At 39.6% G+C, this 15,838-nt stretch overlaps 2 protein-coding genes across 2 annotated transcripts in view; one reads left to right on the plus strand and one right to left on the minus strand.

The window, feature by feature from the left end:
• Window positions 1–15,838, minus strand: part of COG5 (component of oligomeric golgi complex 5) — a 219,712-nt gene that overhangs the window by 174,276 nt on the left and 29,598 nt on the right. The window lies entirely within an intron of this gene.
• Window positions 2,942–4,243, plus strand: GPR22 (G protein-coupled receptor 22). Its single transcript, XM_066634419.1, has one exon. It carries the CDS (start codon window positions 2,942–2,944, stop codon window positions 4,241–4,243), a length of 1,302 nt encoding a protein of 433 aa, XP_066490516.1.

The following is a 15,838-nucleotide window of genomic DNA, read 5'->3' on the forward strand; positions in this document are numbered from 1 at the left end:
TTGGAAGTATATATGGAAATACTTAAACAATATTATGTTATATACTTTCTACAAAGAAAAAAAATTTACATTGTCTGACAGAAGCCATGTTACACACAGTTCAGGCAGATGATCCTAGATGAAAAGTTACCATTAATTTTATTGAAATAAAAAGGGAGACTATAAGTTAATTTAACATTTTTTTTCTTTTCCTTTTCAAAGGTGTCTATCATTTAGACCACTCCTGTTACTGTCAACATGAAGAATACAGTTCTGGGGATCTTGATAAGTGTCTCTCCTACAAGCATCAGGATGTACTTACAATACATATCTTTTAGACAATAATGAAATTGGAACAAAATTATGGAAGAGGTCTATACCACCCCTTAAACATATGTCAGTATACACAGAGGAATACAGGTGCCTGCTCAAATATTTGAGAGAAAGAAGATTAATTCCATGGTTTATTGTTAAAGAAAATTATAACTCCCACAACAGCTCTCACAAGTGGATTTATAATGTAAAATCAGAATTGTGAATATGGATAATGAATGGAAAAAAATCAGTGGAGTATGGCTTCTTTGAAGAAACATCTGTATATCACCAGCAAGCTAAAATTAGGCACTTATAAATACCTCTACAAAATATTACTCAGTACCCTAATTACAGTGCCTAAAGTTTAAGGAAACTATCTATATCATGGCTTCAAGAAAAAATCACAGAAATGGGATGAATACAACATACATCAAGAATTTGTGTGACAAACCTATGATTCCAGATTAATGAACAAGAATAGCATAGAAACCAGTGTACAGCTAACAAGAGGATGTATAAATACATTTTTGATATCAGCTATTCGGAGCCAATTTTTATTTTGCAGTGCCAGGGAAAATAATAAAAAAAAATGCTGCCAAACTACACAGAGCGGGTAAGAAATGGTGAACCACTCGTGAAAGTTTTGCTTTCCACTGATGGCTTGAAAAAGAAAGATAACTCATGTACATCAAGCACTGGTGTACAGAAACAAATGAGGCAACGAACTCCTTTTGTTTAAATTTAAGGGGAAAAACTGCTGAGGTGCTGGAACAGAAAAGAAAACTAAAATATTCCATCAGGCAGGAAATAGATCGCAACCATCTATCTGTTGCCAGGTGAAAACGCATGTCAAGATCTGTCAGTGACACCATGTATGAATTTATGACAAGCTGCTACAGCAAGCTGAAAGGCCCTTGAGGCAACAGAAAACAGGTAGGTCAGAAGCTGCATGCACCCAACCTCTGTTTAACATTTACAAGAGAACAGAGCACTGCTCTGGAGATGCATTTCATTTTAATTACAGTCTCATCTTGACATTTCTGCTTTTATCTAACTGAACATCTAACCAACTGATTCAACAAAAACCTGATGTTTAGCCTGTCTGTCTAATAGTTGGCACATAGAAAATTTTCCATTTTTGTAAGATCTGTTTGAATGTTCTGCAAATGTTACCCTTGCAGGTAACATTTGTTACTTGCTTCAGCTTACCTCTTTTGTTAACTAGTGCAAAGGAATCGTTTATAATACATTTGAAATCAGTTTTAAACTATGCTTGTGAGTGAAAAAATTGCTACCTGGAAGCTGGTTAGGAACGTCCATATTTGACAGTGATAAATACTTTTCTTTAAAGCAAACTCTTTTCTGCTTTATTTAATATCCAAAGCTATTATAATGTAAAAAAATTTTATTTAGGTCAGTAACTTATTAAAGAACTCCTAAACTTCTTATAATTTCCAACTGAAAGGATTCACTCAAATTAATATTTTCTTTTGAAAAAATGCACTCTGCATTTTGTCTCTGCCATTTCTTTTTGTTCATATTTTAACTTTTAAAATGTTTATTTTATAAAGTGTTGAATAGCAATGACAGAAAAACACCCAAAGCAAATGTTTCTATGTCAAAATCTCTCTCAGAACACTTACTGTAATACAAAGGGTTTCTCTTGTAGAAACAGTATACCTGTATTATCTCACATCAATATTTCATATTGGTATTATAAACTGCCAAGGGTGTGGTCACAACATAAGTCATACTGCTGCAATTAATGCTAATTCTCTAAATCTGTATCTCTGTAAATGAAGAAAAGCCTGTTACAATATTTCAAGAAAGATCACCCACACACACATCCCACTTAGATCCATCAACGTAGTCCTGCCATGATAAACATGCAGTCTTTCTTTCTAGGTGACAAAAATATGCTGTGATTAAATACTCTTGCTTTATAGATGTCAGTAGTATGACAATATGAAACCATTCTCTGCTAGCCACTAGAATAGAAATAAATATGAAGTGCTAGAAAACTCAGCATATTTAAAATATAGAGCAATAGTTTATGATCAAGTATAAGAGGGTGCTTGCATACATTTGTATATCTTTGTGTAAACATACATCCAATTATACATGATTGTATAATCACACACGCGCACACAGATTTAGAATAATTAAAGGAAGCTTTTCATTTATAATTCACAGGCAAAAGGTAGCATGTCTATTTCATTCAAACACAACCCTTTTTTCTAAACAAAAGTTTTACATACAATAGTCTGACTCACAGTGCAATCCTGTATGTGTTAACTTGGAAATAAGTCCCTGTACATTCAGAAGGGCTTACTCCCAAGAAGGTGGGCACAGGATTGGAGCCTTAGTTTTTCAACAAGCATGGATGCCAAAGATATGCATGCTTGCAGTTTGCATTGCAAATGCACTGCCTCAGATGGCTTCTTTAAAAAATTAGTATTTCTTGTTTACAGTATACTCACAAATTTCCGCAAGTCTAATATAATTCCAAATTTATTGTGTTAGTCAAACTGTAATGAATATTAAACATATGTTTCTTGTGATGTAATGCAATTCATTAAGAGCCTCCAAAGTCAAACAGTTATCTTCTCTCTCATCTTTCAGGGCAAAACAAACTTCCAACAAAAGAATGTGTTTCTCTTCCATTCCAGAAGTCAACATGCAGTCTGAATCAAACATTACAGTTCGAGATGCCATTGATGACATCAACACCAATATGTACCAGCCACTGTCTTATCCATTAAGCTTTCAAGTTTCTCTCACTGGATTTTTGATGTTAGAAATTGTGCTGGGACTTGGCAGCAACCTCACCGTATTGGTACTTTACTGCATGAAATCCAACTTAATCAATTCAGTCAGTAACATTATTACAATGAACCTTCACGTTCTTGATGTAATAATTTGTGTAGGATGTATTCCTCTAACTATAGTTATTCTTCTCCTTTCACTGGAGACTAACTCTGCAACGATCTGCTGCTTCCATGAGGCTTGTGTATCCTTCGCAAGCGTTTCCACTGCAATCAATGTCTTTGCTATCACTTTGGACCGATACGATATCTCTGTGAAACCTGCAAATCGGATTTTGACAATGGGAAGGGCTGTGGTACTCATGACATCAATATGGATTGTCTCTTTTTTCTCATTCTTGATTCCATTCATAGAAGTAAATTTTTTCAGTCTTCAGAGTGCAAATACTTGGGAAAATAAGACACTCTTGTGTGTCAGTGCAAATGAATACCACACAGAACTGGGGATGTACTACCATCTTTTAGTGCAAATTCCAATCTTCTTCTTCACTGTTATAGTAATGCTAATTACCTATAGCAAAATACTCCAGGCACTTAATATCCGAATAGGCACAAGATTTTCTAGTGGGCAGAAGAAAAAAGCAAGAAAGAAAAAGACAATTTCTTTGTCTACACAACATGAGACTACTGATGTATCACAAAGCAGTGGAGGGAGAAATGTTGTCTTTGGTGTAAGGACTTCAGTTTCTGTTATAATTGCCCTACGACGAGCTGTAAAGCGACACCGTGAACGGCGGGAAAGGCAGAAGAGAGTCTTCAGAATGTCACTGCTGATAATTTCAACTTTTCTTCTCTGCTGGACACCAATTACAGTTTTAAATACAACAATTTTATGTTTAGGCCCAAGTGACCTTTTGGTAAAGTTGCGATTGTGTTTTCTAGTCATGGCATATGGAACCACCATATTTCACCCCCTATTATATGCATTTACTAGGCAGAAATTTCAAAAGGTTCTGAAAAGTAAAATGAAAAAGCGAGTTGTTTCAATAGTAGAAGCTGAGCCAATCCCAAATAATGCTGTAATACATAACTCATGGATAGAGCCTAAGAGGAACAAGACCATCACTTTTGAAGACAATGAAGTAAGACAGAAGTGTTTAGTACCACAGGTTGTCACAGACTAGATGTCAGTATTCATGGAAATATTAAGAAGAAACAATAACAAGCTGAAGTAAATACAGCCAAATAAGGGTCTTTTTCTAAGTAAGGAAGCAAGAAATGGCTAGACTGTAAGGTGTTCATGTGCTAATAGAGTAGGCCCATATATTCTATTTCTTTATTAGTCAAGATATGTGTTGCATGGCAATTTGTTAGAGTAATAACATGGGTATATTTTGTCAATATTCTGTCCTCTGATATACATCTAAGTAAATATTTTCTAAAAAAAATAGCCTTAAAGCAATGTACACTTAAAAAATTATATATATATTTGAGTTGCTGTAAATATATAAAGCTTTGTTTTTAAGCTTTTTGTAACAGAAATGGTTTATTGACTTTCTATGTAGAAGTTGCATGACATCAAGGTTTTAAAAACTGGCTCTATTTCTTGACAGAAAGTTGGACAGTATGAATTCCAGACTCTCTCCACCATAGTCAGGGGTCTGAAATTATACTTTTGTGTCCCAAGAAACACAAAGAAGTCTGCTTTTAACAAGATTAAAAGGGGGGGGCAGGTACAACACACAAACAAAACACACAAACACACAAAACACAAACAAAATGTCAACTTTCTAAATTTAATCTAATCTGTGGGCTATGTTAAATTAAAAAAACAACCTCACCATCACTTTCAAACTGGAAGAACACTGCACAAGAGCAGTCTGAAAGAAGCGTGAAATGGGCAAGCGATTAAGTTCTGAATTCCTTTGAGAATTCTGCTGAAATCCAGTGTAGATTTATTGACTCGAGTTTTGTAAGCTCCTTCCCAGGTGTATCAGTGTTACAATCTGGAAGCAGTAGGCATTTTAATTCACTGCTAAATCCTTACAACATGTTCTAAATTAGCGGAGGCAACTGATCAGTAATACTCAGATCACTGCAACAAGGAATTTCAAGGTTCTTCAACCACCTTGGTTCTCAAAGTTCTCAAGGTTCTCAAGACTATGAACCTTTGAGGCTAATGATTCAAAAGGAGAACTCTCCATTTCACAGCACTTCTGGAATTCAGAACATCAATATTCATAGCCACGTTTTGATGGGTGAAAAGCCATGGTTCAGGAACTGAACATGTTACATAGCCATCATTTGAATTTAATTTAGGAGCTGGTATCTCAGGTTAATTGATCACATAAAGAAGTTGCAAATTATATTATTCTGATTCTGTAATAACTCTTTCCTCTCAGCCCTTTCTATTAACTGTAGTATGTGACCTAAAAGGTCAAATCTCAGACAAATCTCTGTACACAAAACACTGAATCACAGGGCAATTCCTTAAGTGTTAATAGGAGCAGATCCAGGCAATCCAGGTTTTATTGCTCATAGAATCCAGACCTCTTCCCTCAAGGAAGTGCTCATTTTTAAGAAATATTGCATTCTTTTATCATTCAAACTGGCAAAGGCATAGAATTTTGCCAGTAAGTAGCAAAGAAATTGCTGTTTTTAATGCTTTCTGGAATGCAGTTGGATACTGTCCAATATTGCACCGTCCAATTCACTCCCTTGTCATGCCCACTATTTGTTATTAACCAACACTGCAGCTCAACTTGCAAAGAGAGGACTTGCAAAAGAACCCCACAGAGCAGAAGTTCTCAAATTTGAGTGTTGTGATGCCCAAGCCTGAGAAGCCCTGCCACTGGCCCCTTAAGGGCAGGAGGAAGGGGCGAGGCAACAGTGTAGTCCCAAGGATCGTGCTACTGCTGGGGACAGGAGGGTTTTTTTTATTTACTTGTAGCCAATGCTGCAGTCTGGGGTATCCAGGGAGCCCTTCAAAGGGCTCCCAGTGCTTGCAAAAGTCTAAAAAAAAGAACAAAAGGGCACTTCCAGTTTCGTCATGAAAACCGGTAGTGCTCTTTTTCTTCTTCTTTTAGATGTTTGCAGGCACAGGGAGACCTACAGAGATCTCTCCAGATCCCCAGCCCGGACTGCAGCACTGACTGCAAGAAAGTAAAAAAAAACCCTCCCATCCTCAGCAGCAGTGCAATCCTGGGGATCATGCAGCTGCCTTCCCCCCTTCCCCAGAACAACTTACCTAGAGTCTCAAACACCCAATAAGTTTGAGAACCGAGACCATAGACCTTAATCATTTGTTCATGCTACTGTCAGATAATTCCTATTATTTAATAAGCAGAGTAGACAATTATTTTAAATGGTAATCTTGTATAGTACTGACATAAATCCGTTACCATCTTAAAGCAGATGCAACATTATGACATTGTAGCTACTTTTTTCCCTGATACTCATATCCAATTCAACTTACCACGTGTAGCAGTATTAAGACCTGAGAATTCAAAATGCTCATTTGAACCAACTGCAATCTACAGATCTTAACAATGTCAATGAGGAGCTGTCAAAATTAAATCTGTAATTGACTCCTGGCACTTCAAAAGACTAACTTCAGTGCCTTTTCAGTGAAAGTAATCTTTAAAAGGAGGTTACCTAGCCTCTTTCTCAACAGGCTATTATGCATGGATGACCAAGCCAGTACTGTCTTCACCTTCCCTTTTGGAGCAAGGATATGACTGAACAAATGCTGATGGAGCAGCTATAGGCATACCTTGATGAGACATCCTTCTCCTTTACCCATTTAAATTTTATTTTTAAAGTCAGGTACAGGGTACAGATAGGACTAACAGCCATCTGGTGGCTAGTCTTCATCTGGAAGCTGGCAGGAGCAATTCCTCCATGCTACACTCTTGCAATACAGGTTGAGTCTCATTATTCCTGAGGGTTCTGTTCCAAGAACTCAGGTGGATGGCAAAAATCGCACTAAAGCAAATCCCTTTAAAATGCAATGTCCTTTGCTCAGGGATTTAAAAACAGCCTTGCTGACCTTTGTAAAGCACACAGAGCCAACCAGTCTCACTCCAGGTGCTAATGGAGGAGGTGATAATGACTTGGTTTCTTGAATTAACGAGGCTATCGTTACAATTTTCCTTTAAATTAAAGAGCGCTTCTCATTGCTTTGAGATAGAAAAATCCATGGATTTTTCCATAGGTGAAAAATAAGAATAGATAAGATATTAAATATTCTTATGTATTCTAAGAAAAGGAGTTTTTCAAACTGTGATTTTAAAGGGATGCATTTTTTCCCCTTCTCCAGGAATCAGCACATTCCTTCTCATTTGCAGTGGCCATTTGTGTTGAGTCAAATCCGTATATAAAAAAAATCTGTCTATAACAAGGCTGGATCTGTTATTACCTTATCTATTCTAATGTTATGATGGATCTCTGTTACTATAAGTGTTTCTTGCAAGAGAAACTTATGTGATAGTCAAGACCTAAGATGGCCTAATGCATCCTGGCCCACCTGGCTACTACTGATTCAACTGCTACACTGAGAGACAGGTAGCCCAAACCTAACCTGCCCTGGAGCAGGCAGGCTGGCAGCCCTATTCCATATCCAACGCAGGGTTGAGGCCAAAAGTGAAGCAGCCTGGGGTAAGGGGAATCACTTCCCTTTAGCCCGTCATGCTGCAGCAGCCCCAATTGGGCTACTAGGATCTGCTCCTCCTAAAGGGGGGCACAGATCTGAGCAGCCCGGTGCTGTCCCAGGCTGCCCGGAAACAAGGTTAGGATCTAGCATATGGGACTTGCATCAGCGCAAGGGGCACTCTGGATTGCACCCTTAAAAGCCTAGGAAATATTGGGAAAATAATCTATTCACCAACATAAAAAAAGCCACAGTCTATGGGACCATTAGTGGAGAAAAAAAAACACATGCAAAAAACACATGTACACAAAAATATGTTTTGAGGAAGCAAACAAATGACAGCAAACAGTGTGATACGTCTGATTCAAATCATAATTTAAAACTGCTATAGTTTTAGGCCTTTTAGGCATTTTAAATTGGATTTTTCTTAATGTTGGTCAGATTATACCCTTTCACAAAGATTACACATCTTCCATTCCTAACTTCATACTGACCAAACAAAATCAAGACAGTCAGAACTAAATAGAATAGAATGTCCAGACTTTATATAAAACAACCCCCCCCATCTTATGTATACTAGAAGTGTGACACTTTACAGGTGCCAGTCAATGAGTCTCAAAGCCTCCCTTAAGAACAAGATAGTTAATTCTTGTATCTTATTAAAAGGCAGGATGACAAGCTTTGCCCTTCAGTTTGAACTCATAATGCTGTCATAGATGATATCATAGTATGGGAGACATGCAATATCAAGATTATTCAGATGTACACTGCAAACACCTACAGTCAGTCATTTTCAATTGCCTGCAGCATACAATGGGTGAATTCAAATTCACTGCACACTAGCTATATAAAGGCTTACTTGCTAGGTGTCGGTAATGTCATGGAGCCTCTCACTATGTGGTTAAACCCAGCATTACACCTGGTCTGCTTTCCTGGATTTGTGACCAGCTGTACAAAAATGACAATTCTTATCTTTACAAATGAAAATTACAGACAAACATATCATCATGTAGCTACAGATTTCACAGATGTAAGTTATGAGGCAGGCACCTGAGTCTAGTCAATGTTTCAGTATGAAAAGCAGAGTTAGAGAATACGTGTGTTAACTGAGATGTGTACAGTGGGTGGCGGTTGTTTGTTTGTCATGTAAATAGCAACAGCACTGTGTTCACAATCTAGACGGAGACCAGAGTAAAACAGCTTTAATCATTTGCCCCCACTATGGTTCTGATCAAGATCAGTCCCCACAACCACATGCCTGTTATCTGACCAAGGAGGAATATCCCAGTGATTCCAATAGAAGCTTTCTTCTTGAAATGAACAGAAGCTGCCAGGACCAAGAAGGATAATCTGGACTGGAACAATGGTAGAAGTATTCAAGCCTCACCTCCACAGTCATCCCAATCCAGATCAGGCCCACACACAGCTGGTATGTATGTGTAAAAATCATAACAAGGATGGGATGTGACCTTGTATTCTGACCACATAACTGAAATTTGCTTAATTCATAAAATGTTGTCATTATATACTGTAGTTACAGATCCTCAGAAAAGATATTAGGTAAATGTATTAAATGGATTATATCAGACAGACAAACACAGCCTGCAACCCACCATGCAGCCCACTAACCATATACTGTGACTAAAAAAAAGATTTTCTATCAATCTTGTTGTCATAGACTGCTTTACATGGCTAGCAGGCTGTGTTTGGCTTGGTCAGGCACAAGTTGGGCAGCCCTGTTTTAGAGCAGTGTTCTTCAAACTGTGGGTCATGACCCCAATGGTGTTGCAAAGCTTCATTTAGGGGGTTGTGGTACCCTTTCAAAGCCTGTGCAAGAGAGGGCTTGGATCCAATCCAATAATGGAATCGCCTTATCAAGTTCTTGATATAACTCTGCACAGCCTCTGCCTGCTGTGTTGCCATGCAGCTCCTAAGGCCAGCCCTGCTCAGGTTGCTACCTCACAGGGTTGTGAAGACACAACGGGTAGGGGGAAATGGGTGCCAGGAGGGGGCAGGATTGGCAGTGTGTCCCCAGTATCATATTTATTTGTTGGGGTTGTGGCACAAATTGTTGAAGAGCTTTAGAGTATTGCATAAAGATGACTTTTCTAGCAAATGACAAATCTAAAAAGACAAGACAATCACCAGGCAATACCTGCAGAAAATATTGCTAAGAAAATAGTTTGGCAGACAAATTTCTATGCTGTTATTAAATAAGAAATAAAGCTGAGAATTGAAATCATGGAATTGGAAGTAACCCACAAGGGAATCTAGTCCAACCCCATCTGTACTAGGAAATCCTCCTAGAGCAGGGCAGTCCAACTTTGGATAGCTGGGGAGGGGGTACATGACGCTTGCATGACCCTGGCCGAGCCAATGCAGGCAGATGCACATGATGACGTCACCACCACATTTTGAGCCTGCCAAAGTCATTCAGCAGGCTCAAACCAGAGGCATGTGTGGTGGGAATTTTTGATCTCCCTGCCAAACTGTTCCAAAAGGAAAGGCTGGAATGCAGCAGCAGGGAGACTGTGAAGCTAACAGCATGCCTCACCACAGTCCAGCTGATGAGCACGAGGCTGGCTGGCCTCATAAGAGGAGACTGGCCTCCTCTTTCCCAGTATGGCCCCACTCCGTTGAAGCTGACAAGCAAAAGTGCTCCACAGTGCTTTCCAAGCAGGGTGGCAGTACAACACTGGAAGGGGTGGGAAATGGGGGCTGGATGCCACCTGAGGGCTGCCAGAACCGGACTTGCAGGCCGTGTACAGCCTGCAGTCCTTGTGTTGGACCACAATATCCTAGAGCATCTCTAGTAGGTGTCCGCTGAGCCTCTGCCTGAAGTATCCCAGTGAGGGAGAATTCACCTCCTCCCTTGGCAATCCATTTCACTGCCAAACCACCCTTACCATCAAGAATTTCTGTCCATTTGGAAATCTCCTCCCTTACAGTTTGCACCCATTTTATCTAGTTCTACTCTCAGAGGCTGCCTTGAACAAATTTGTTCCTTCTTCCATATGACAGCCCTTTGGGTATTTGAAGAGAACTATCATATTCCCTCTCAGCCTTCTCTTCTCCAAGCTAAAATTATGAAATTTCCTCAGCCTTTCCTAATATGGCTCCTCTGACCAATCTGAGTTGCTCTCTTATGAACTCGCTCCAGTTTGGCTGCATCTTTCCTAAAGTGTGGTGCCCAGAATTGGACAAAGTACTCCAGGTGAAGTCTGATCAATGCAAATTAAAGTGGAAATACTATTTCTCGCAACTTGGAAGCTATAGTTCACTAATGCAGGCTAAAATTGTTTTAGGCTTCTTTGCAGCTGCATCACACTACTGACTCAAGTTCACACTATTGACTCAAGATCCACTGCAACTCCAAGATCCCTCTCACATGTTGTGCTGCCAAACCAGATATCTCCCATTCTATACCTGCGTCTAGTTATTTTTGCCTAAACGTAGAACCTTGCATTTGTCTCTGTTGAACTTAATCTTATTCTTTTTATCCCAACATTCCATTCTATCTAGATTTTCCTGAAGGTTTCTATTATCTTCTAGTGTGTTTGAAACTTCTCCCAGTTAGGTGTCATCCACAAATTTGATGAGGCCTCCTTGTATTCCATCATTCAAGTCACTGATGACGATGCTAAAGAGAACTGGACCCAAGACACAGCCCTGGGGTACTCCATTCAAAACCATCCTCCAGGTTGATGTGAAGCCATTGATCAGCACTTTTTTTGTATGGCTATCCAATCTGTTATGAATCCACCTAATGATTGTATCATTCAACCTATATTTTATCAACTTGCTGATTAGGATTTTTTGGGGAACTTTGTCAAATGCATTACTGAAGTCGAAATAAAATTACATTCATGCATTGCCACTGTCCGGTAAGCTAGTAACCCCATCAAAAAGGAGATGAGATTTGTCTGGCAAGATTTATTTTTGACAAATCCATGTTGGCTTCTATTAATCACCAAGTTGTTATCCAGATGTGGCCAGACTGTATGTTTTAAAATTAGGTCTAATATTTTCCCCAATCTTGAAGTCAGATGTTGGGTCTATAATATCCCAGGGTCTTTCTTTTTCTCCTTTTTAAAGATAGGGACTATATTAGCCTGCTTCCAGTCAAGCAGCACCTTCCCCATCTTATAGGATTTCTCAAAGATAATTTACAGAGGCTCTGCAAGTTCCTTTAGTACTCTCTAGGATGCAGTTTATCTGGTCAAAAGGACTTGAATTCATTTAGGCCAGTTGTGTGGTTCTTAACCAGTTCCCTGATAATCTTAATCTTCAGACCTGTGGTGTTCATATTTTCATTAGCTCAGTGGAAATGTATTTCCCCCCATCAGCCAATGATCCAGCATCCATATTTGCACAATCCACCTTCTGAGAGAAGAAGCATGTAAAGTAGGAGTTGAGCAGTTCTGCCTTCTCTTTGTCACCAGACGCCAACTGGCCATTTTTATTGAGCAGCAATTTGACCCTCTCATTTCTCTTCCTTTGGGCTACCTAAAAAAGCCCTTTTTGTTGCTCTTAACATCCCTCCACAGTCTCAGCTCATATTGAGCTTTAGTATTCCTAGCCCTTACTCTACAAGTCTGGGCTACCTGTTTGTCTGTACTTCTCCCTGGTGACCAGTCCTGTTTTTCATTTCTTATACTGTATAAGCTTCAACTATCCACTAAGATTTTTGGCAGCCTGTGCAAAATACTGGCTTTTTTAGGTGTCTTTTCTTTCTCATAGGAATTGTTTTTGCATGCACCTGCTTCTTTAGGATTTCTCATCCATCTTGGGCCTCTTTTAACGTCCATCTAAGAGGCAATGTATCATTATTCCACTTCCATGCATAAAATTCCCCTGATTAAAAGCAAGGAATACCAAGCCAATTTAGTATCTGCAAAATTAAGATAGATAACAACAACAACAACAACAACTATTTATATACCGCTTTTTAACAAAAAGTTCCCAAAGCGGTTTACAGAAAAAAAAATCAAATAACTAATGGCTCCCTGTCCCAAAAGGGCTCACAATCTAAAAATATGCTAAAGGACACCAGCAGACAGCCACTAGAAAAGACACTGCTGGGGGGAGGTGGGCCAGTTACTCTCCCCCTGCTGAATAAAATCTATGTCCTTTGGTCCAATATACTGTTCTATATGAACAAGTATAGGTTTGTTCTATATAAAGACAAATCACTGTATTTCTACAATCAAAAGGAGTCCAAAGTGTTTAAATTAAAAAAAAAATCTACTAATGCCACAAAAAGATTATTCAGAACTAGGCTTCACATGGCAAGCAAAGCAGATAAAGCAAGAACTTAAAGGTCAGCTTTTGTAAGCATAAGTCTAAACCAGCTTTAGCATAACTGTGAACATATCAGATAGAATGAAGATATGAGGATTTCTGAAAGTAAGTACCTCTTGTCTATTAAAAAAACAAGACTTAAGGAAAACAATTTAATTCTGCTCAGAAATTAAATACCATGGCCACACTACTTTGCCATGCAATCTCCATCTGAATTAAGGTAATTGTTATGTCCCAGGACAAGCTTCTTTACTCCCTCCAGGAAGAAGGAGCTCAGTCAGCTGGTAACCCAATTTGCAGGTCACTGTGTGTATATGTGCATTGTCATGCAAAAGATGTTGCATGCCCAATGTTGTCTTTCCTCTTCTTTTGTTCTCAATAGTTCTCCTGCCTCCCAGGTGATTGTGTCCATTAAGGTCGTCCTTTTAAGGTCCCAGAACACAGTGGCCATTCCCTTCTTCTTGGAAAAAGTTTGTTTGAACTGCAGTTTTCTTAAGGAAATCCTCTGTCTCTGCTGGAGAGAAGGTGGAGTACCCCAGGACATGAGGGATGCAAACATCGTTGTCATGCTGTACAAAAACAAAGGCGACGGGGCGACTGCAATAACTACCGCATCTCTCTCCTTCGCATCTCTCTCCTTCGTGTTGTAGGAAAGCTGTTTGCCAGAGTTGCACTAAAGAGGCTCCGGGTACTCGCAGAGAGCGTCTACCCAGAATCGCAGTGCGGATTCTGAGCCAACAGGTCCACCACTGATATGGTATTCTCCCTTAGACAGCTGCAGGAGAAATGCAGGGAATGACAGCCACTTTTTATAGCCTTCATAGATCTCATGAAGGTTTTCAACCTGGTCAGCAGGGACGGCCTCTTCAAGATTCTCCCCAAGATTGGATGTCCACCCAGGCTCCTCAGCATCATCAGGTCTTTCCACGAGGACATGAAGGGCACTGTAGTCTTTGATGGCTCCACATCAGACCCCTTTGAAATCCAGAGTGAAGCAGGGTTATGTTCTTGCGCCGACCTTGTTTGGGATTTTCTTCGCTGTCCTGCTGAAGCATGCCTTTGGAACTGCAACATAAGGCATCTATCTCTGGACCGGATCAGATGGAAAGCTCTTCAACCTCTCCAGACTGACAGCAAAGTCCAAAGTCTGGCTGAAATGTCTGCGTGACTTCCTCTTTGCCTACGATGCAGCTGTCACCGTCCACTCTGCCAAAGATCTTCAGGAGCTCATGAATCGTTTAAGCAAGAAAGACCTGCCAAGACTTTGGACTGACAATCAGCCTGAAGAAAACACAGGTCATGGTTCAGGATGTGGACTCACCTCCCTGCATTACAATCTCTGCGCATGAACTGGAGGTTGTTCAAGACTTTGTGTAACTTGGCTCAACAATCTCCGACACTTTCTCTTGAAACCGAGCTAAACAAACGCATCGGTAAAGCAGCTACCACATTTTCCAGACTCACAAAGAGAGTATGGTCCAACAAGAAGCTGACAGAACATACCAAGATCCAGATCTACAGAGCTTGCGTCTTGAGTACACTTCTGTACTGCAGCGAGTCATGGACTCTTCACTCACAACAGGAGAAGAAACTGAACGCTCTGAACATACTCGTGCAAGGAAAGCGCCCTACAGGTAGCCCACAGCCGCAATACAAGGATATCTACAAGAGGGATCTGAAGTCCTTAGGAATGGACCTCAACAGGTGGGAAACCCTGGCCTCTGAGCGTCCCACTTGGAGGCAGGCTGTGCAGCATGGCCTCTCCCAGTTTGAAGAGACACTTCAACACAGGGGTTGAAGCAACAGGGGTTGAAGCAACCCTAAGCAACACAGGCTGTGTTGCTTCTTCTGTATGACCATGCACGAACACATGTTTTTTTTAACTGCCAAGCAGTATTTACTTTCAGAATAGCCCTCATAGCATTAATTCTGATATGTATAGAAAACAAGGCTATATATCAATGCAAAATGTTTTTTGATTCCTTCAAGTATCCCTCTCTTTCCCATTACTATGATTGATGTGTGTACAACCCTTGCAGTCTGAATTTGTATAACTTTTCAAAGAGATATAAAAATCTTAGGCCAGTGTCTCTCAAACTGTGGACTGGGACCCACTAGGTGGGTCGTGAGCCAATTTCAAGTGGGTCCCCATTCATCTCAATGTTTTATTTTTAATATATTAGCTTGATGCTGCCATCATATGTGACTGCATTTGGGGAAATGTTACAGACCTGTACTTTTAACAAGCTACTAATTATATTCTTTTAACAATGACAGTAAATGGGACTGACTCCTGGGTAAGTGTGGGTAAGATTGCAGCCTAGGATTGTAAAACTTTTTCCTGCTTGATGATCCGGTCACTTCCAGTGGGATCTGATAGATTCTCATTAGCTAAATGTGGGTCCCGGTGCTAAATGTGTGAGAACCACTGTCTTAGGCTCTTTTCTCTATATTACAAGCACAAACACAGGTGTTAATTCAAATAATGGTGTTTACATTAAAGGAATAATCAAAATACTATAACTTTAATATAAATTTAGCAAGGTATTAAATAGCGTCAACTGAAATCGGATTTGAAATGTGAATGTGTAGAATAAAGTCATTTACATGACTTCTAATGCATATCTACTTAGAAGTATGTCTCAATGTGTTCAATGATATGTACACCTAGGAAAGTGTGTATACGATGTGTATCTATAAGTATATAAGTGTGTATATGTGTGTATCAGAAATGTTCAGCTGAAGACCTAGAAGAGCTGTTAGAAACTTTACAAAATGTTATCCAAAATCAACCGCACTTCCGTATCCTAAGACATAGGCAAGGAAGTTA

Source organism: Tiliqua scincoides, chromosome 7 (genome assembly GCF_035046505.1).
Source record: "Tiliqua scincoides isolate rTilSci1 chromosome 7, rTilSci1.hap2, whole genome shotgun sequence".
NCBI classification, from domain to species: Eukaryota; Metazoa; Chordata; class Lepidosauria; order Squamata; family Scincidae; genus Tiliqua; species Tiliqua scincoides.

What these genes read in the sequence shown, in the direction of transcription:
- GPR22 (XM_066634419.1), top strand. Translation starts at nt 2,942, where the DNA reads ATGTGTTTCTCTTCCATTCCAGAAGTCAACATGCAGTCTGAATCAAAC.